The 22,069-nt window shown below is 32.8% G+C and overlaps 1 protein-coding gene, 1 long non-coding RNA gene and 1 pseudogene across 2 annotated transcripts in view; 2 read left to right on the plus strand and 1 right to left on the minus strand.

Annotated features, from left to right (window-relative positions):
* The window catches only part of LOC109094670 (NACHT, LRR and PYD domains-containing protein 3-like), a 392,152-nt gene extending 379,864 nt beyond the window's left edge, over positions 1–12,288 (plus strand). Inside the window, exons 7-8 of the mRNA XM_042721299.1 lie at positions 11,593–11,639; positions 11,729–12,288. Of these exons, the coding sequence (XP_042577233.1) occupies positions 11,593–11,639; positions 11,729–12,270 (589 nt within the window). The 3' untranslated portion in view covers positions 12,271–12,288. The remainder of the gene's footprint in view (positions 1–11,592; positions 11,640–11,728) is intronic.
* A 4,194-nt stretch (positions 12,289–16,482) lies between these two features.
* Positions 16,483–17,257, plus strand: LOC109072820 (annotated as a pseudogene).
* Positions 17,258–19,940: 2,683 nt separating this feature from the next.
* Positions 19,941–21,680, minus strand: LOC122136765. Its single transcript, XR_006154355.1, has 3 exons — positions 21,322–21,680; positions 20,114–20,184; positions 19,941–20,006 (listed from the first exon to the last, which is right to left on the minus strand). It is a non-coding gene; the product is annotated as an uncharacterized LOC122136765 (long non-coding RNA).
* Between the last annotated feature and the right edge of the window lie 389 nt (positions 21,681–22,069).

The raw sequence follows: 22,069 nt of genomic DNA on the forward strand, positions 1-22,069 counted from the left end.
GTAAACTCCTTTTTTATGACTGGATTCCACTATTCTGTCCATGTTTTCTGCATCACGGAAATCACAGGCCCCTACTAATGTTGCAAACAAGTATGATTAGATCATTGTGAAAGTAAAAGATAGGAACATTGTTTATTTACTTTAAAGCATTGAGTCTCACCAACTAGGTGACAACGTAGCGTTAAATCACCGTTCAACAGACACAAGCCTCCACTGCACTGCCGTCTATTTGACTGCAGAGGGATACTAACTTTTCAATCTGCTACATTACTGAGTGTACTGACAAACTATGCTGACACACCATTTCTGCGCTGCAACAGGACGTGACAAAGTAAAATCATTAAAATCATTTGTACTTAGTGTCAGTACGTCATAAATAGAATGTGGCATCAGTTTACTGTTGAGATTTGTCATGTCGCATGGTGCTGCATCCATTGTAGATAGCATCACTGATTATAATGGCTTCTATTGTATTTTGTCATGCCATGCCACTCGCATCCGGTGTAGACACCCAGTTAGGAAATGTGATGTGACCGATGTGATAAGCACGACTCATACACTATAAACAAAGCACAGACCTGAGTGGCCGTGATCAGCTCCGGTAGCCGTGGAGCCGTAATGCGCCACAGACACGTGCAGTGATGCACAGATCATCAGCTCTAACATCACTGAATCTGCTGTTAAAATTTAACCATCCATTCTAAGGCTGCCACTAATCACTATTTTTATTTATATTAATCTATCGACTAATTTATCGAATAATTGATTAATCTAAACGATTAATTTCCCACAAAAAAAACAAAACAATTTTACTATTTTATTAAACAAAATGAAATCCAAATTTCTATGAAATCCTTTTTTTAAAGCAAAAGTAAAGTACAACATAGAGTGCAAGAAGCAAGTGTCCATCTCATAGTCCAAATCCCTGAAATCAAAGTTCAGTATTACAGTGTAAGAATGACAACATATCCACGTCTTCTAGTCCACTACTAATAAAATTACAATCAAAAACACTTTTTAAAGGAGCATTTAACAGAAATGTTATTTACCAGAATTTATTTAGAAGTTAGAATAAAGTATTTAGAATGAAATCAATTAATTAGAGATGCTTCTGATTATTAAAATTTAATGGAACCATTAAAATGGAATCCAGAAAATAACAGAAAACAGAATTTGGTAAAGATAAAACTGTAAAACTCAATTAATTAGAGAGGCTTTTTGATTAATAAAACCCTGAATTTAGAAATAAAACGGATTTCAAAGGCCCCTATAATTTTTTATTTTTATTTTTTTGTGGTAATAAAAATAGATGTAAGTGAACAATAGCCTTTCAAATGACTTAAAATACACATATAATAGAAATGAGTCAGTAATAATTAGTTCAAATAAAGTATCAAAAGCAAGAAATCATTTGGTTTTATTGAACAAAACTGTTAAAATACATAATGTCTTATAATCAATAGAGGGCACCAACGGCCTGATGATTATTTTTACACATTGCTGTGCGATCTAATACTTGTTTAATATTGGCCAAGCACCATTTAATTAAAATTTTTAATATTTGGCCATTTCTTTAGGACAGAAATGCTATAGCCACTGTAATTAAAAGAATATGTGGACATCAAAACATGTAAACTCAGTGAGGGTTTGAGGTTTTTTTCAAACTGCAATGAATTCTCCGGAGTTTGCATAGATTTATAAAAAATTTACCTTACAAATCTGATGAAATGGCGCACATTGCGTTCCCAGATTATAATAAACCCAAACACACAACAACATGCAGAGATGTAGTTTGAGACGCTCCACACATGTAAATGATAACAGTTCCTGTGGAACTACTGTGAACGGAGCCGCTGTGTGACGAACGTACTTAACCTACACGCATGTAAATAATTAAAACACACTAGATTAGAACTGCATCGCATATAATTATTTAATTAAATCGTAGCATTTGTGAATTCACAATTATGCCAAGTTATGATTTTTAAATGGGTTTAATATATTATGCAGCCTTGGGAACAGTTTAATAATGTGTTTTATGGATTCTCATCCGTGAAATGCGCCACTTCCGGTATTTTGCCGGTTAGTCGACATGAGCAAAATGAAGTCGAGGATTTTAAAAAATCGAATAGCCAAATAAAATCGATGAATCGATGAATCGATCGTATGGTGGGTGGCAGGCAGATAATTTATTTGAAGCAGCAGGTAAAGTTTGAGCTCATCCGCACATCTCTACACTGACCTGGGTCACCAGTAGCATACAATGGAGTGCGCTCTGCTGGACAAACTAAGTAATTAAACCATTTAGAAGCATTTCATCTGCGTTATATGTTCTGTAAAAAAAAATTCCTATTGGCAGCATATATACCAATATATCGGCGACAGGGTCATATCTGCAAAACGATATATCGGTCGGGCTCTAGATGTTATGATATCAAAATCTCACAATACGATAATATTGCAATATGATGTCCATGATATGATATTTATTGCGATATTTAAAAAAAATGAACGAAAAATTTTGACATTTTAAAGTAAAATTATTGTATCTAATGCACTTTGAGAAATCAGATTTAAGAGCTGAAACCCATGTTCTTAACTAAGGAACTTAAGTCAGAAAAAAGTCAGTTAATTGATTTGTACCTGAACTTTAAACGTGACTCAACCCTCTTTTTTATTTGTGATATACACTGTCTCAGTCTAAATTACATTCACACTGGTGTTTTAGGAAGTCAAACAAATTAGAATATAATAATAATAGCAACAATGATAGTAATAGTCATATAAAACAATTGCACTGTAAAATAAATGAAAACTAATATTTCATAGGTATATTATTTTTGCTTTACAAAAATTACAGTTGGGAAATTACTATGCTTCTTTCCTAATTTCTACACTTGGAAGGAAGATATTTTGAATTGGGACTGCATTTAAACCGCTAGCTGTCAGCAATTCATACTGCGCTTTTAAGCTTTTATTTTGACAGACACTGCAGTAGAGCTTTTAATTTTGAAAACAGTATTAAAAAAACGTGTTTCACTACAAAGCTAGTGAAATTCTGTAATCATCTGCCTGGAAAATAAAGCATAACTGGTGACCGTTGCGTTCCCATATGCACGCTAAACTCAGAGCATGTGCAATAAACGAGTTCACTGCATTCACTGTGAACGGAGCCACCCAGTAGCCAATCACTGCAGAACAAAAGATCCAGTGGGTGTGGTTGGATCCGCATCTAGGGGCTGGAGATTGGTTGGATTTACGGGTGGGTTTGGTGGGAGGAGTTGGATCTGGATCCAACCACACCCCTTGGATCTTGTGTTCTGCAGTGAGGACCATCTCCAGTAGCCGGATCATGAGCTGATCACTTGAACGAAGTGCGCACTTCGAAACGCTGTAACACAATGAGACTTGATGAAGGGATTAAGCAATATTGTGCTTTCGATTTTAGTTTGTTTGACAGAGACTGTGTCAAAACATGATGGCCCAAAACACAACTTTAAAGACCTTATATGGCGTTTAAAATAAGAAGTTTAAATAGTATTTTAAAAATACACTTTTTGTCTGGAAGACCTATCGTTTTATATCGTCATGCGACACCCCTAATTGATTCTAGTTAAATAATTGATAGCTTAAGTGATTTTATGGACCTTTAATCACTCTGTGCATTTAAATGCTGGAGTGAATCTTAATAACCAATTTTGACAAAAATAACTAAAACTTTAATAATAATAAAAAAAATTATATCATTGTTTTTTAAATAAATAAACAAATACAATTTTGAAGTGATACAGTTGAACATTGAAAATAAAAATTAAACTAATTTAAAAAAAATCACTGCTTAAGTTTATAGATTTCCTCTACAACAGTGTTTCCCAAACCTGTCCTGGAGGACCCCCTGCCCTGCACATTTTGCATGTAACCCAAATCAAACACAACCAACATATAACACAAACTCTCTACAAACAAAAAAAAAAAATACATTTTGAATTCAAAGTAAAAAACAAAAAAGCCTTGGGAAGAAAATCTATACAAATTACACATTTTTAAGGTTTACATCAAATTTTGTTACAACATAATTACATATATATTTCAGTATATTTCATTCCTTTTATTTCATGTACAAATTTAATTAACAATAATCTAATCATAATCTTATTTTTTTATTATTATAATATTTTTTACATTTGCATTGCCAAAGGAACTGCAGTGTTGCCGGGTACAATTAAAGCAGTGCAAAATGGAAATAGTACAAAGCAGTGTAACATAAATTAAGATCAAATGTTTCTGTCTGTCAGTCTCTGTCTCGTTCACTCGCTGGGTCTCTTTCGGTCAGGTTCTTTGTCTTCTTCACTGATGTGCTGTGTATCTCATGAAACAAAACTAAATGAATGAACACTGCAAATTATACTGTATATAATACTGCATATGCTGCTGCGATGATCCATGCCTACTGCAAAAATCAGCTGTAACAAATGATTTCGCTTTTGTTCTCTAAAAGGAACTGATTGCCTTGAGTTTACAAAAAAAGGAAAAAAGGGGTTAATTGTGTATAGAACAGCTCTAAATCTCCTGCTCCACTCACATTGGTTTCTGTAGAGCTGGCAGGGTCACTTTAACTCAACAGTCTGTGATTAGATAATAAAGACTGTTAAAAATCCTAACAGACTCACAATATCCACACATGCAAACCGGTTTAATCTTTGCAGGGTGTTTTTTTAAGTTAGGTCATGGGAACGATTAAATACAGTGTTCTCACTTTACACACACACACAAAAGAAATAAAAGTGATTCAAAACAGCTTTTGCCATTGTAGTAAATCCCCATGCATAGCAAACATATGAGAGTGAAGCAACATATCTAAAATCTAAGGAGGAGAATGGGGTTCCTCCTATGGTTTTACACAGCATCATTTGACAAAAGTGCTGCATAGAACCTTTAAAGACAGGTGCTATATAGCACTTAAAGTGGTTCCCCTATGATTACGAGCTAATGAACCACTTTTACTGCTGTTTAGATCCATTTTTTGGGGTGTAATACAAAGGAATGATTTTTAAAATAAGTGATCAACATGTCCAATATGTCCATGAAGTTAACAGACATGATATTTTTCAGCATGTCATGAGCAGGTTTCTGTAATATAGGAACAGATGTATCAATAAAGGACAGATAATGAATAGCTAAGTGTGTGCGTGACCTATTGAAATGGATCAGTAAATTATTAAATGTAAAATTCAAATGTTTTATTTGAGACATTAATGTGATCACAATAGTGACAACATAAATATCTGTTGAAAAAATAGGCTGTCTATGTATCACACTTACAATTTTACTATTCAGAGTAAATCACCTTTTCTGTCATTTTATACATTTTATGGCATAATGCAAACCTCTTTAAATGTAGGCCTATAATAATTCAAAATACTGGCCAGTATTGTATAGTAAGCACACTTTAAGCACTGCTGTCACTGTAATATTTCACTGTAACTGTAGTCATAGAGTTGGAAAATGTAGCTTTTATATGATGAATAATTAGTCAAGATTTACAATGCTATATTATTATTTGTATTTGTATTGTGCGCCACCTGCTGGTCATTTCATGAACACATGACTGGGGTTTACACGCGACTGTAGAAGGCATTTTAGTCGACTACCTACTGTATATTAATCTTTGGCCACATGTCACAAGCCAAAATCTCTGGTTTCATTATGTACACGATAACAACCGGAGTTTGTGAAAACAGCAAAACAACACAAATAAACATAAGGTTTAGAAACAATAAACCCGTGCTGCGTTTGGATGAACAGCCAAACCACACAGAAAAAGCTACGGTTTTGAAAATACCTGCGTTTGTGTGGAAAGGGCCTTTCAGCCTTCATCATTTGAATTGACATCTTTTAAACAAATCTGTCTGCACATTTGTTTATGTTTTTAATGAGTAACACTCTTTTACATCTGTTAATGTTTGTATCCAAAAGACACGATACGATCAAGACAGAAGTGTGTTTCGTAAATCTGATGATAAATATTCAAATGTATATTTATTGTCTGTGTCCTTCATGAAAACAACGTTGTGTGTGTGTGTGTTTTCTAAAACTTACATTTCAAGTACCAAACGTGACCCAAAAATGAAGAGGCTCAGAATTTAATTAATTTTAATGTAAAAATAGTTCATATAAATTGTATAAATAATGCATACTATCATAAAATCCCCTGAAAATTCACAATAATAATCAGAAAAATACTATTGAATAAAAATACATTACATTGATTTTCCTTTAAAAAAAAAAAAAAAAAAAAAACCTTACATTTCAAGTACCAAGTATGACCCCAAAAATTAGGTATACCACTTTTTCCAGTACTCGCCCGATACCGATACTTTTATTTTTGATACTTGCTGATACCGAGTACCGATACCGATATTTTTATTGCATTTAATTTTTTTAAATATTGGGTACAGAAATCAAAAAAAGTATGTATAATTATATATATATAAATTAAAACAAAAATTTATTCAGACACCTTTTTATTAACATTACAAACACAACATTTCACATTATAACAGTTTATTCTCTATAGTTTAGAAGATGGTAATAAAATATGACAAGAACTCATAGTTAAACTGTGTCAGAACAAATTAATCTTGATAATTTCAGATAACTTTGATAGAAGGTATGTAATGGATTACAATCAACCAAAAATTATTCAGACAGCTGTTAGTATGACAGTATTTACACAACTATCAATTCTTAGTCATGCCACCCTTAGCCTTAATGACTGCCTGTAGTTTCCTGGGTATGCTGTCAGCCAGCTTCATGCAAACCTGAACTTCCAATTTTTGTTACTTTCTTTGTTCATGTTTTTGCTCTATGGTTCATCATCTGTAATTTAATAGCATTAGATCTGCTCCATTGCAGCGACTTAGTACTGTAATGACGCGCTTTGCTGTAATAATGCAGGGGACCACTCGTTATAAATCTCCTGTGTTATTTATCACAAATAGAAGTCGCGTTTTTTGTTTTTGTTTTTTATCTGAAACATGCTGCGATTTATATTCCAAAGCCACTCATATAAGGCAGAAACACTCAAGCAAGCAAAACACGCGCAACACATGCATGTATTTGTACTGTTGCAGAACGAGAGGGACAGTAGTAACGTACGCATTACACACAGGCTGCTACATTCACTTTCGCCAGAAAGTCATGTATGCCTAAGGTTGAAAATAAATTTAATGTTTATAGTGAATGCCCCTTACTATAAATAGTTTTCTACGATTTAGTTTTAATCCAAATGATGTGTGTTCTAAGTGAGTGAACATCAAAGATCACACAACAGAAGTGCGGGCGCGTGCTCTCTCTCTCTCTCTCTCTCTCTCTCTCTCTCTCTCTCTCTCCTTAAGTAACTCGTGCATTGTTTTACTTGTTTTTGACATATCCGAAATGTAAAAAAATACTTTCCAGTGATGAACTGTATATTCACTCGACAAGCTCGCGCATCTCCGCCGCTGCGCGCTCAATCCACTCAGCGTGCTTTATCAGCTCGCGCACGTCAGCTATACAGGCGTTAATACTGAATGTTTAACATTATATTAATTGTATAAATATCCTACGTAGACAACCTTAATCTCTAATAACTTCATTCTTCTGTCTGTTGTTCTGTTGTCTGTGTTTCTTTGTCTGAATATGGCACTTATCACGTGCTGTGTGGTATCAGTGTTTGGTATCGGGCATTTTAACGAGTAAGAGTACGAGTACAAGAGCTCAGTATCGGCCCGATACCAATACCAGTACCAATACCGATATCTTTGCATCCCTACCAAAAATGAAGAGAATCAGAATTTGATTAATTTTAAAGGGAAAATAGTTCATGTAAATTGTATAAATATTGCATAGTATCATAAAATCTCCTCAAAATTTTCTAAAATAATCATAAAATATTATTGAACAAAAATATATTACATTGATCTTCCTTGAAAAAAAAAAAAAAAATAAATACAAAAACTCAAATTTTTTTTTAAAAAATTTTATTAAAAAAAAATACATAAAAAAAATATAATTAAAATGGAAAAATAGGTCATATAAATTGTATAAATATTGCATACTATCATAAAATCCCCTGAACATTCGCAATAATAATCAGAAAAATATTATTGAATAAAAATACATTACATTGATTTTCTTTAAAATAAATAAATAAAAACTTACATTTCAAGTACTAAGCATGACCCAAAAATTAAGAGAATCAGATCTTGATTAATTTTAAAGGGAAAATAGTTCATGTAAATTGTATAAATATTGCATAGTATCGTTAAATCCCCTGAAAATTTGCAATAATAATCAAAAAAAAGTTCATATCAATTGTATAAATAATTACATTGATTTTCCTTAAAACCAAAAAAAAACTTACATTTCAAGAACCAAACGCGACCCAAAAATGAAGAGGCTCAGAATCTAATAAATTTTAATGGAAAAAATTTAAAAACAATTGCATAAAAACATAAAATCCCCTCAAAATTCCAAATAATAATGAAAAAAAAAAAAAAAAAAATATTGAAATATTGATTTTCCTTAAAAAAAATAAAAAAAAATAAATAAAAAACCTACATTTCAAGAACAAAGCGCGACCCAAAAATTAAGAGGCTCAGATCTTAATTCATTTTAATAGAAAAATAGTTAATATCCCTGAACATTATCAATAATAATCAGAAAATATTATTGAACAAAAATATATTACATTGATTTTCCTCCCCCCCCCAAAAAAATACAATAAAATAAAAGTACCCCCTCCCCCCCCCCCCCAAAAAAATACAATAAAATAAAAGTAAATAACTTACATTCCAAGTACGAAGTGTGACCCAAAAATGAAGAGGCTCAGAATTTAATTAATTTTAATGGAAAAATAGTTCATATCAATTGTATAAATATTGCATAGTATTGTAAAATCCCCTGAAAATTCTCAATAATAATCAGAAAATATTATTGAACAAAAATATATTACATTGATCTTCCTTGAAAAAACAAAAAAAAAAAAACCTACATTTCAAGAACCAAACGCGACCCAAAAATGAAGAGGCTCAGAATCTAATAAATTTTAATGGAAAATAGTTCATATCAATTGTATAAATATTGCATACTATCATAAAATCCCCTCAAAATTCCAAATAATAATGAAAAAAAAAATATTGAAATATTGATTTTCCTTAAAAAAAAAATAAATAAATAAATAAAAACCTACATTTCAAGAACCAAGCGCGACCCAAAAATTAAGAGGCTCAGATCTTAATTCATTTTAATAGAAAAATAGTTAATATCAATTGTATAAATATTGCATACTGTCATGAACATTCGCAATAATAATCAGAAAATATTATTGAACAAAAATATATTACATTGATTTTTTCCTTAAAAAAAAAAAAAAAAAAAATAACTGAAAATTCTCAGTAATAAAAAGAAAGACCCAAAAATGAAGAGGCTCAGAATTTAATTAATTTTAATGGAAAAATAGTTCATATCAATTGTATAAATATTGCATACTATCATAAAATCCCCTTAAAATTCTCAGTAATAATCAGAAAATATTATTGAACAAAAATATATTACATTGATCTTCCTTGAAAAAACAAAAACAAAAAAACGTACATTTCAAGTACCAAACGCGACCCAGAAATGAAGAGAATCAGAATTTAATTAATTTTAATGGATAGTTCATGTAAATTGTATAAATATTGCATACTATCATAAAATCCCCTTTGAAATCAATATTGATTTTAAGAGGCTCAGATCTTAATTAATTTTAATAGAAAAATAGTTAATATAAATTGTATAAATAATGCATACTATCATAAAATCCCCTCAAAATTCCAAATAATAATCAGAAAATATTATTGAATAAATATACATTACATTGATTTTCCTTTAAAAAAACAAAAACAAAAAAACTTACGTTTCAAGTACGAAGCATAACCCCAAATTTGTATAAATATTGCATAATTAATTTTAAAGGGAAAATAGTTCATGTAAATTGTATAAATATTGCATAGTATCGTTAAATCCCCTGAAAATTTGCAATAATAATCAGAAAATATTATTGAATAAATATACATTACATTGATTTTCCTTAAAACCAAAAAAAAACTTACATTTCAAGAACCAAACGTGACCCAAAAATGAAGAGAATCGGAATTTACTTAATTTGACTGGGAAAATAGTTGATATAAACTGTATAAATATTGCATAGTATCATAAAATCCCCTCAAAATTCCAAATAATAATGACAAAATAATGATTGCTTGAAATATTGATTTTCCTAAAAAAAAAAAAAAAAAAAAAAAAAAAAACTACATTTCAAGAACCAAGCGCGACCCAAAAATGAAGAGGCTCAGATCTTAATTAATTTTAATGGAAAGATAGTTCATATCAATTGTATAAATATTGCATAGTATCGTAAAATCTCCTAAAAATTCTCAATAATAATCAGAAAATATTATTGAACAAAAATATATTACATTGATCTTCCTTCAAAAAAAAAAAAAAAAAAAACGTACATTTCAAGAACCAAACGCTACCCAGAAATGAATAGAATCAGAATTTAATTAATTTCAATAGAAAAATAGTTCATATAAATTGTATAAATATTGCATACTATCATAAAATCCCCTGAAAATTTGCAATAATCAGAAAATATTATTGAATAAATATACATTACATTGATTTTCCTTAAAACCAAAAAAACGTACATTTCAAGAACCAAACGTGACCCAAAAATGAAGAGGGTCAGAATTTAATTAATTTTAAACGAGAAATAGTTCATATCAATTGTATAAACATTGCATAGTATTGTAAAGTCTCCTCAAAATTCCAAATAATAATTTAAAAAATATTATTGAACAAAAATACATTGCATTGATTTTCCTTAAATAAATAAATAAATAAAATAAAACCTACATTTTAAGTACCAAGCTCAAATAAATTTAATGGGGAAAAAATAGCTCATAAAAAACATTATTTTATGATACTTTGCAATATTTATAGTTTCATGAGCCTTTTTTTTTTTCATTAAAACTAATTACGTTCTGAGCTTCATAATTTTTGGATCACACTTTTTTTATTATTGTAATATTTAATCAATAATATATTTTTTAAATTATTATTATCTATAATTTTGAAGGGATTTTATTATATTTATTTTATTTCATACATTTATTATTTTTATTATACTATTCGATATTTATACAATTTTTATGAGCTAATTTTTTCCATCATAATTAATAATTTCTGCGCCTCTTCATTTCTGGGTAACACTTGATAGTAGAAATGATGTATTTCTCTTTCTTTCTAAACTCTTGCTCTTCTGAGTGTGAATGTGTGAATCAGAAATAAAGACTCACAAATCACTAAATATTCATGCAGCTGTTACATGTGCTACACTCTTAAAGTGTTTGTTTGTTTGTGTTTGTGTGTGTGTGTGTGTGTGTGTGTGTGTGTGTGTGTGTGTGTGTGTGTGTGTGTGTGTGTGTGCGTGTGTGTGTGTGTGGTGTGTGTGTGTGTGTGTGTGTGTGTGTGTGTGTGTGTGTGTGTGTGTGTGTGTGTTTCTAGTGTGGCTCATGGAGGAGAGTTCAGGATCACAGCAGGACCTCAGAAATGTAAGTGCACACACACACACACACACACAGTTTTCTTGTTTGTAGTTTAGTTGTAAATGTGTGTGTTGTAATGTGTGTGTTGTGTTCAGTCGCCTGTGATCTCACACTGGATCCAAACACAGCAGACAGACACCTCGTTCTGTCTGAGGAGAACAGAAAGGTGACGCGTGTCTCTGAGGAACAGTCATATCCTGATCATCCGGACAGATTTGATGAGTGTCAGGTTCTGTGTTCAGAGAGTCTGACTGGACGCTGTTACTGGGAGACTGAATGGAGTGGAGATGGAGTTTATATATCAGTGTCTTATAAAGAAATCAAGAGGAAAGGAAGGAGTAATGACTGTTTGTTTGGACGTAATGTGAACTCCTGGAGTCTGTACTGCTCTGGTCACAGATTCACTGCTCGTCACAATAATAACTCCACTGAGATCTCTGCTGCTCCAGGCTCCTGTAAGAGAGTAGCAGTGTTTCTGGACGAGTCGAGCGGCTCTCTGTCCTTCTACAGCGTCTCTGACACACACACACTCACACACTTACACACATTCACACACACATTCACTCAACCGCTACACGCTGGATTTAACCTTCATTATAACAACTCTTCAGTGTCTCTGTGTCACATTAAACATTAAACACACACACACACACACTCACACACACACTGATAAATATGTGAAAAATAATGTCATATTTACTCTGCTGTGTCATATTTCTCAGGCTGTATTTTCAGGAGTTCATGTCATTTTAGTGTAATAGAGTTCAGGATAAAATTACTTTTTCTTCTAAAATTAAAATTCTTCTTCTTCTTCTTCTTCTTCTGTTATTCTTTTTTGTCTTCTCCTTGTTCTTATTCTTCTCTTCTTCTTTTTGTTCTTTCTTCCTCTTAGTCTTTATTTCTCCTTGTCTTCTTTCTTCTCGTCTTTTTGGTTGTCTTCCTCTATTGTTCTCGACATTTTATTTGTTCTTCTTTTCTATTCTTGTTCTTCTAGTCTTTTTGTCTTCTTCCTCTTCTTGTTATTATTCTTATTCTTCTCCTTGTTCTTCTTCTTCTTCTTCTTTTTTGTTCTTCTTCTTGTTCTTCTTCTTCTTTGTTCTTCTTCTTCTTCTTCTTGTTCTTCTTCTTCTTTGTTCTTCTTCCTCTTCTTGTTCTTCTTCTTCTTGTTCTTCTTCTTCTTTCTCTCCTTGTTCTTCTTCTTCTTCTTCTTCTTCTTTTTTCTTCTTCCTCTTCTTCTTCTTCTTCTTCTTCTTGTTCTTCTTCTTCTTCTTCTTCTTCTTCTTCTTCTTCTTGTCACATGTTTGAAATCATCTTTCGTGACAGCACTTCTTTTTCGAGTGACTTGAGCCTTGAAATGTATATACCTGAAGCACAAACATTTAAACCACATCAAATATCTACACAACTTCTAAGATCACAATTAAAAAAAGTGACTTGAGCCTTGAAATATATATATTTTTACATTATTTAGAATTTTGATGAGATTTTATATGTAATATCTATACAATTTCTATGAGCAATTTTTCCCCCTCATTAAAATTTATTTAACTCTGATCCTCTTCATTTTGGGGTCACTTTTGCTCTCTTAAAAGTCATATTCCTTAAAAATGTTTTTTTTTTTTTTTTTTTTTTTTTTTTTTTTATTAATGCAGTATATTTTGTTTAATTAAAATTGTAAAGATTTTGTGTAATATCTATACACTTTTTATGAGCTATTTTTTCCATTAAAATATATTACACTCTGAGACTCTTCTTTTTTTCTTTAAAAATCACTGCAATATATTTTTGTTCAGTAATATTTTTGGATTATTATTTAGAAATTTGAGGGGATTAGAAATGTAGAATTTAGAAATTCTGAGTGCGGAGATTGTAGATCCACCGGCTGCAGAGAGTGTTACGAACTGCGGAAAGGAACTTAACAAGATCAGCCAATCAATGGGGGTTTGCTACTCACGGAGGAAGGAAAACGCACTGCCTTCCTCCCAAGGGACTGTTCCCTGCCAGTCATGGTCAGCGATATTTTACACTCAGTGTTGCCAACTTCTTTCAATGGAAAGTCGCAAAATGTCGCTAGATGACGTCATACATTGTATGACGTCAGACCTTAATATAGCATTTAGTTCATGACGTACGTGCGGTCGTCTTCTCTTAGCCTCCCTGTGCCTTACATGCAGCCAATATTCGCAATTAAAACTGTTTTTCTTCATTTATATGTTATGTTTCGTGTACAAAACAACGGATTATGAATATTATAATAACTGAAACGCGGTCCACTTAAGACTTCTTACATAACCCAGCCTCTCTCAAGACATTAATAGTCTGCACTAAAAATCCTATTCACAGACACGTTGTCTAATTTGACCTCAAACTACAATACGATTAAAGACAATGGTTGTGCTGTGATTTCGACTATACTCGCATGTAAAATAGAGTAAGAAGATACAGAATTTTTTTTAACTGAAAGTGCTGCTCCTCTCTGCGCTCGCTGTTTACACGCGCTCACACACAAACACACTAATCGCGCTCACTTCAAGCACACATTCGCGATTCGCTCTAAGTGAACGATTCGTATTACTGACCTTCATTTAATTTCCCTTTGAGTGTAAATACGACTTCAAGAGTATAGAATTAACTAATCCTGTTTTTTTCCCTTTCTTTTATGGACCGCTGATGAGTGTTTTATTTAGTAGAGAATTCCTCGGATCTGCTGATCTTGTTTACGTTTTTCATGTGTCGGGGTGTGTGTGTGTGTGTGTGTGTGTGTGGGGCTACTCAGTTCATTTAGTTATGCTTGTATGAAAACCTTGTCGTTTGCAATTGTTGTATTTGTGTGTGTGTGTGTGTGTGTGTGTGTGTGTGTGTGTGTGTGTGTGTGTGTGTGTGTGTGTGTGTGGGTGTGTGTCGTGTGTGTGTGTGGTGGTGTGGTGGTGTGTGTGTGGGTTTTATATGGGTTTCACTTTTATTGTTTTCCAGAATTGTGTATAAAGAGAAAAAAAGAATGAATTCTTTCAAACTGCAAGCTTGGTGTTTGTCTTCCATCATCTAACAGTGCAAGCAATCCTTGTAGTTTTTTTTGTAACCTGTTGGTTGTTGAAATGCTTCCCTGAGCTATCATGGTATTTTGAAATGTATTTGGTGACAGGCCAAAATCCTGTCTGGCGCCTGAACTATAAAATAGATACTTTTTCCAAATTGTCACTAGGGCGCGCCACCGTTACACTAAAGATAAAAACAATTTTGAAAATTGTAATATCCTGTCTGACCGCTTTAGTGATCTTTTTTTTTTTTTTTTTTTTTTTTTTCATATGGAAAAGACAAATTCTGAAATCCAAAATTCCTTAAACAGAACAAATGAAGACTGGGAATCTTATAGGAGTTAAAGAAATTTATCAAAGACTTTGACTCGTAATGCTAAAACACATTATTTGAAAGATTGTTTATCTAATAACTTAAAAAATCCTAGAATCTGTGAGATAAAGAAAAAAACCAAATACGTCCACAGTCACTTACTGCGACAGACATTACACCTAAAAACACCACAAAATAATCCGAGGAAATCACAGTAAACCACCAGACACCACAGCAGCAGTGCACGTGTAGTCCTTCGCTCTGCTCACTTTGTCAGAAATGTTATATATCCTGTCAGTAAATTGTGAACTACACTTTACCTAGCCCACTATGAGTGCCCCAGCAGTCAAGGACATTCAGATAAGAGAGATTGAACAATCGCCAATAAAGAAAAAATTCAAAGACTCCACCATCTCCAGAGAGGATCTGGACGCTGCTATAGCTAACGGTATCGAGCTAGCGCTCAAAGAGCAACAAAGTGCTATCGATTCGGTTGTGTGCTTCGACTGTAAGAGAAGCAATAGGACTCTGTACTGACTCCAGCACTCCGCGATCTACATTTGGACATACAAACTACCAACAATTCTGTAAAAGAGCTAAAAGCAGAAGTTGAAAAGCTAGTCACGATTGGTGGGGTTGCCGGAGGGGGTGGAGGGTTCTGATGCAGCTGGCTTCCTCAGAGCGAATCTTTCCAAGTGGATCCCTTCACTGAAAGGCCGTGACATCAAGAAATCATGCCCATCGCGTGTATGACGGAAGGAAATACACAAAAATGGCCAAAAATATATTTGCTAAATTATGATTCAAAATGTGCATCCATTTTCTACCAATATATTTTTTTGTCTTTTTTTTTTTTTGTATATTTTTGAAAGTATTTTGAATGTATAAATATATTTTTATATTTAATAGTTTAAAAATATATGTTGCCATCTATATATTTCATTAAAAGAAAATGCATTCACATATGTCACATATTAAGATTATTTATTTTTTTGGCCATATGGGAGATGACCACAACCAATGTCCATCAATATGCAGACTGATATCTAAAAGTTTTTCATTTTTTCTTCTTCTAACTTACATTTGGATATTAAAATTGAATGAAATGGCAACAATAAAACAACTAGCTAGGTTGGCTGATTACCTCAGAAGTATAGATATCGGCATCACTTCATACTGCTGTTAACACTTTCTCCGACAAATGGATGAGATAAGACCTGTTTTCCTGTTCCTGGTCAGGTGATGTTCAATATACACCCCATTACACTCTCGAGAAAAAAAATATATATACAAAACCTGTCACTTGGGCAGTACTAATAGGTACTAAAATGTAAAGAAGGGCAATAAGGCACAAAGGTAAACTTCCCCTGTCACAGCTTTTGAATAAATACTGTAGTAACAGTATTATAGAAATGGAGAGATTAGGAAGTATTCTGTAAAATAATTTTGTCAACTGTGTGGCCAGTTCTGACATTAATCGCTCATGCACATTTCAGATCTAATGGCTCCAAATTCAACATCTTTGCAATTAATTGGCGGCAATGAAGGAGATCGATTTTGGTTCACCGGTGAGTGCAACGGTGCCAGTTTGTGTAGGACGTGGGTTTGGGTGGGCCGTCTCAGGTTAAGGCTGTCAGGGCCTGGCTTTCAGATGGGTGCAATAAAACATTTGGAGAACCAGTCGGAGAGCACACAGAATTCAGCTTCAGGCCTGGGGAGTGGATCACCACACTGCCCCTGTGGGGAACGGAAATGGCACTCGTCTTGGAGGCATCAAATTCAAAACCGTCAAATTCAGAGAATTTTTTTGTGAAAATGACAAGCTGGGCTTTAAAAATGGCATACCCTATCAATGTTGGCTCTGGATTTTGTCTTGTATGGGAAATTCCGGACGGGACATTGACTGCATGGGATTTATGTTTCTCAATAACATTCAATCCGTAGTTCTTTGCGACGTCAGCTATCCCACCACTGAACAAGTGACTCCGCAGGTGGCAGTGGAAGAAATCAAATCAGTCACTTACAAGAAAAAGACCTCTGTCGGTCAACGGCAAACCGTCGAAACAACAAAGAAAATAACCAAAACAAACAAATGGTTTAAGTGAAAATATCACAGCAACATTCAAGGTGGATGTAAAGGTTGGGATTCCAGACATTGCAGAAGTGTCCACAGGATTCAGCACTTCTGTCAGAGTAGAAAACAAATGAAGAGAGAAATTATTGCTTGGAGTTGGTCCAAAACCAAACCAGCATAAGGCAAAAGCACAATATAGAAAATGAAGTAAACACACTGTTTAGGTTATAAAAAAGCTTACTAACCAGTTTATGAGGAAATTTTTAAAAAATGTTTTGGTATGTTAGTGTCTTATCTGCAATCCTTGAAGTGGTTGCATCTCTACTGTAAACCAGATGAGGCTGATGAGGTTCAGTTTTTCTTGTGTTTGGAGGTGCTGCTGTTAAAGAGGTTGAGTCCGGTCCTAACACCGACCCCTGCTGCCGTCACACCCGGCTGCTGGAGCACCTTGTCTAGAGTCGTCTTCTTTATGGCAGCAGGATGAATCTTCTCCTGGTCAGCCAAGTGCTAAAGCTCCCTAAAATAAAAAGAAAACAGTGAGCATGAGTGAGCAATATCCTTCTGGAAGTGAAAACTGTTTAAAGAGCCCATCAAATTTAAAATGGGAGCTTTGTGGCCAGAGGACGTCTGATAGTATGAATAAATTTAATAAGATAAACAAACCCTCTTTATAGTAAATGTCTTTAATTGTTCTGTACATTTATATAAATAATTTGATACAATGTAATTATTGTGTACATACATGTATTTTCATTGTATTTTTTTTAGAAAAATTACCCGCATATAATCAAAACTATAATTACACTGAAGACCACAGAACTACCCCTTAAACCCAGGGGTTTTCAAACTGGGGTCCGGGGACCTCCAGGGGGCCGCAAAGGGGTGCTGGGGGTCCACATAAATGTTTAGAGAAAAACAGTGTAAAAAAGGTTTAAATTAATAAATAATATTATTTTAATAAAACAAGTAAAAATGTGATTTAAATAAACAATGCAATAAATAAACACGCAGAATAAAATAAATACATATGAAATAGATAGCATATGAAATAGTAGCAAATACAAACCGAACACTCAAAAGTTGTTTTAACGTAAGTACATAGTAATTTAAGACATATAATATTCAGAATTATGATCAATTTGAATTCACTGAAACTTTTGGATGACAATTGAACTGAATAATGACACTAACTTTATATATCCTGCCCCATCTTCCTGTTTTAATAGAATACGTGAACACAGGAAATAAAACAATGCTTATCAAGTAATTTTCAAGGATTATGACATGATGAATTATGAAGAAAGATAAATTAACAATTCTTTTGACTTCTTTCTAATAGCGATTATTTTTTATTTTGCTGTATCTTGTTCTGATGCATGATGCCTCCACGGCGTTGATCAGAAGGCTACGTGTGAATGATATCAGACTGACATGTAAAGCATGGATCGTAGCACCTCCAGACGAAGCCACGTTGTCTTTTAACTGTCCAGGGTGTTGCTCGGACTCCAGGAGTATTTTCGCCGCCCCTTTACAAAAAGCATCACTGTACTGTAAATCTCAGACACAAAGATTTCTCAGATTATCAAGATGAGAAATGTTTAAGAGACTGCCAAGAACTAACAAGCAGGACCTGAGCTCCGAGTCGCACAGCCAGTCTTCTGGGGAGTCCCATCTTCACCCCTCCATCAGCAAAAGCGTCAACAACTAGGAACACCTAAGATAAAAAGATATATAAAGATTTTCTAAGTCAGTGGTGGATGTGGAAAGGAAGCCACAAGGAGCTCAACTGTTGGTTTAAACCTCCTTTATAATCCTAGGCTGTCGCTTACTAAGGCCAGTGACTCATACTGGCCATTAGGTGCTCCAGGAGTTTCCCGTCCTCCACCTCTGTATGGGTGCTTGTGGCGTACACCTTGGCCCTTTTACGCACCACCACTGGAGTATTCATCATAAAGCGGATTACTTTAGGGGCCGGGTGGTACTGCAGCAATTTCTGCAAGTATAGGAAGTTATGAAATGTAGAAAAATGTAGAATTTGATTAATGTGTGATCACAGGTGTTATTATCGTGTGGCTCATAGAATTAAGAGTGTAGAATCTGTATTAATACTAGTTTTACTGTTTTGAGTCTTTTGTTTTTTAAATCAAGTGTTACATAATGTGAAGCTGTCCTTGCATTAATGCAAGACTTATTAAATGCAAGTGTTCAAAAATGGGCATAACTAGAGGAATTTTCAATATATATTTATATAATTATTGTTGCATTTCCATTAAAAAAAAAAAAAATCTGATATACTCTTTGATTGATCAAACTGTATGAATGATCAAACATGAAATAATAAGTGAATGAATGAATGAATGAATGAATGAATGAATGATATACGAATATGATATATGAATGATGTGTTTTTGAGAGAAGTCTCTTATGCTCACCAAGGCTACAATGATTTGATCATAAATACAGTTAAACTGTAATATTGAAAGATATAATTAGCATTTAAAATATCTGTTTTCTGTTTAAATTAGGGCTGTTTATCCAAAATAAAAGTGTTGCATTTACATAATATATGAGTGTGTACTGTATAGATTTTTGTCTATATAAACACATGCACACACTGTGTTTACATATCATAGATTATGTAAACTCAACACTTTTATTTTGAATGTGATTAATCGTGAATAATCTATTTGACAGCACTAATTTAAATATATTTTAAACTTTAATATATTCCTGTGATGCAAAGCTGAATTTTCGACATCATTACTTTAGTCTTCAGTGTCACATGACCCTTCAGAAATCATTCTAATATGCTGATTTGCTGCACAATTATTACCGATTATTATTGGTGCTAAATTATTAATAATGGTTTTTAATATTTTGACCTCAAGGAACAGAACATCACTCTTGTTCACAGTCTCTTTATTACTGGTGGTGAAGTATGCTCCCATTTTCTGAAATAGAGAAAGAGGCTTTTTAAAAATATTCAAAAGTGTATTTGAATATTGCTTTCAAACTATTTTGCTGTCTAATATGACTCAGATGCTGGTCAAACACTCACTCTTAGCCCAATGACAGTTGGCAGGTCTGTGTCTGGAGAGCTCGCTGTTATCCTGTGTGTGGCGATCACACCTGAAGGACAGGAGAGTGCAGAGTAACACTGTGAATATGATTATAGGTTAGGGTGTATGTTATCTTTAAGGGAAGGTACAAGCATATATAGTATTATATGTCACCATACAGCCAAAATATGTATTTTACTATTTTTGTATTTTTACTATTTACTATTATATTAATGTTTCATATTTTAATTATTTTATATCACCCTTTTTCTTTAATTAGAAATGTTTAGCAATTTTCAGAGGTTTTCCTTTAAGTGATACTTTTGCATGCACATGTAATAAATGTCATTTTACACCTAATTTTACGCCTTACTTACATAAAAAAAACAATTTTTAATTAATTTATACAAATAGTTTTTTTATTGACAAAAAAAAAAAAAAACGTTATTAATAAAAATACACCGTGTACATCCTTATAAATAAACAAACAAAATATTAAATATTTTGGTAAATAAAAAAATAAAAAACGTTTATTTTCTCTGACAACTGCCCACTACAAAGATGGATAGATGGAGATCACATAAAAAATAAAATAAAAAAAATATCTATATATAGATATATAATATATATATATATATATATATATATATATATATAATATATATATGATATATATATATATATATATACAATTTTATTATTATTATTATTATTACTACATGGTGAGCGAGATTTCACCAAGTACAACATGTTCCTGGATCAACATCCTTGTTGATCCTGGAACAACATTCCAATCAACAAATCAGAATTGAAATATAACTTTTCAAGAAATATCTGTTTTAGGCTTACGATCAGGGTTAGGTGCTTCATTTCACACTGATTTTAGAAATAAATTATAGGTAGGGTTAAAATCATCAAAAGATGTTGATCCAGGAACATGTCTTACTTGGCAAAATCATGGCGACCATTTCTACTACTACTACTACTGCGATTTACCTTCATTGTATCTATATTATTCGATATAATGTGCAAAATTGTACTTATTTAATAAAGTCTGTTTTATAAATTTTAAAACTTTGACTAATGTGCATGTTTTGTGAGTATTTAATAAAGTAGGTCCTGTTTAAGATGATTTGGACTGTTCACTCATCGTAGTGTTTTGGCTCCTCTAGTGGTTGTTGTGTGTAATGCGCTGCTGCTGCTTTACCTGCTGCTGTGAAGAAGCCCTTCACCAGCGCGTGAGCCAACTGACCTGCTCCGATGAATCCAGCATGACAACAAACGTACCTTAAATATTGTCTTTCGAATAGCTGGTGTACTTATATTTTCTTTATTTCACGTTTGTTTATTGTGTTCAAGATGTTCGTGGACGTCGAACCCCATGACCTTGTATTTACCTCCACTGTTAACTGAAGGCTGTGAATTTAAAGAAGGTCAACTTTCAAACAAAATTATTAGAAATATGTTTAACAACATTTCTGATCCTATCGTAGTCTACAGAAATTCTATTTCTTATAACTTCCAAAAAGATACCATTCATATTCTTAGAACTAAATACATAAAATTTCCTTTATCTCCCAAAATTAAAGAAATTAGTTTTAACATTTTAAATGGGATATATCCATCCAGTGAGTATTTAACACATACTATATATTTATATTATACTAAAAAATAAATATATATTTATAAATAACAAACAAACCATGGATCATCTGTTTTTTCATTGTAAACATGTGGATGCTTTATATTCATGACTGGCTTCACCCAAAGGTACGTTACCTTGACAGCTTCACCCTGAAGGACATAATCTATGGACTTGTAATGAACAATAACAGGTTATTTTCTGATCAGTAGCATCCTTATGCTGGGAAAATTTTATATTCACATATCTAGGTTTTTGAAAGTAAAACCAGCCTTTTATGCATTTCATAATGAGTTTGTTTTGTACACAAAAC

Source organism: Cyprinus carpio, chromosome B3 (genome assembly GCF_018340385.1).
Source record: "Cyprinus carpio isolate SPL01 chromosome B3, ASM1834038v1, whole genome shotgun sequence".
In the NCBI taxonomy this organism is placed as follows: Eukaryota; Metazoa; Chordata; class Actinopteri; order Cypriniformes; family Cyprinidae; genus Cyprinus; species Cyprinus carpio.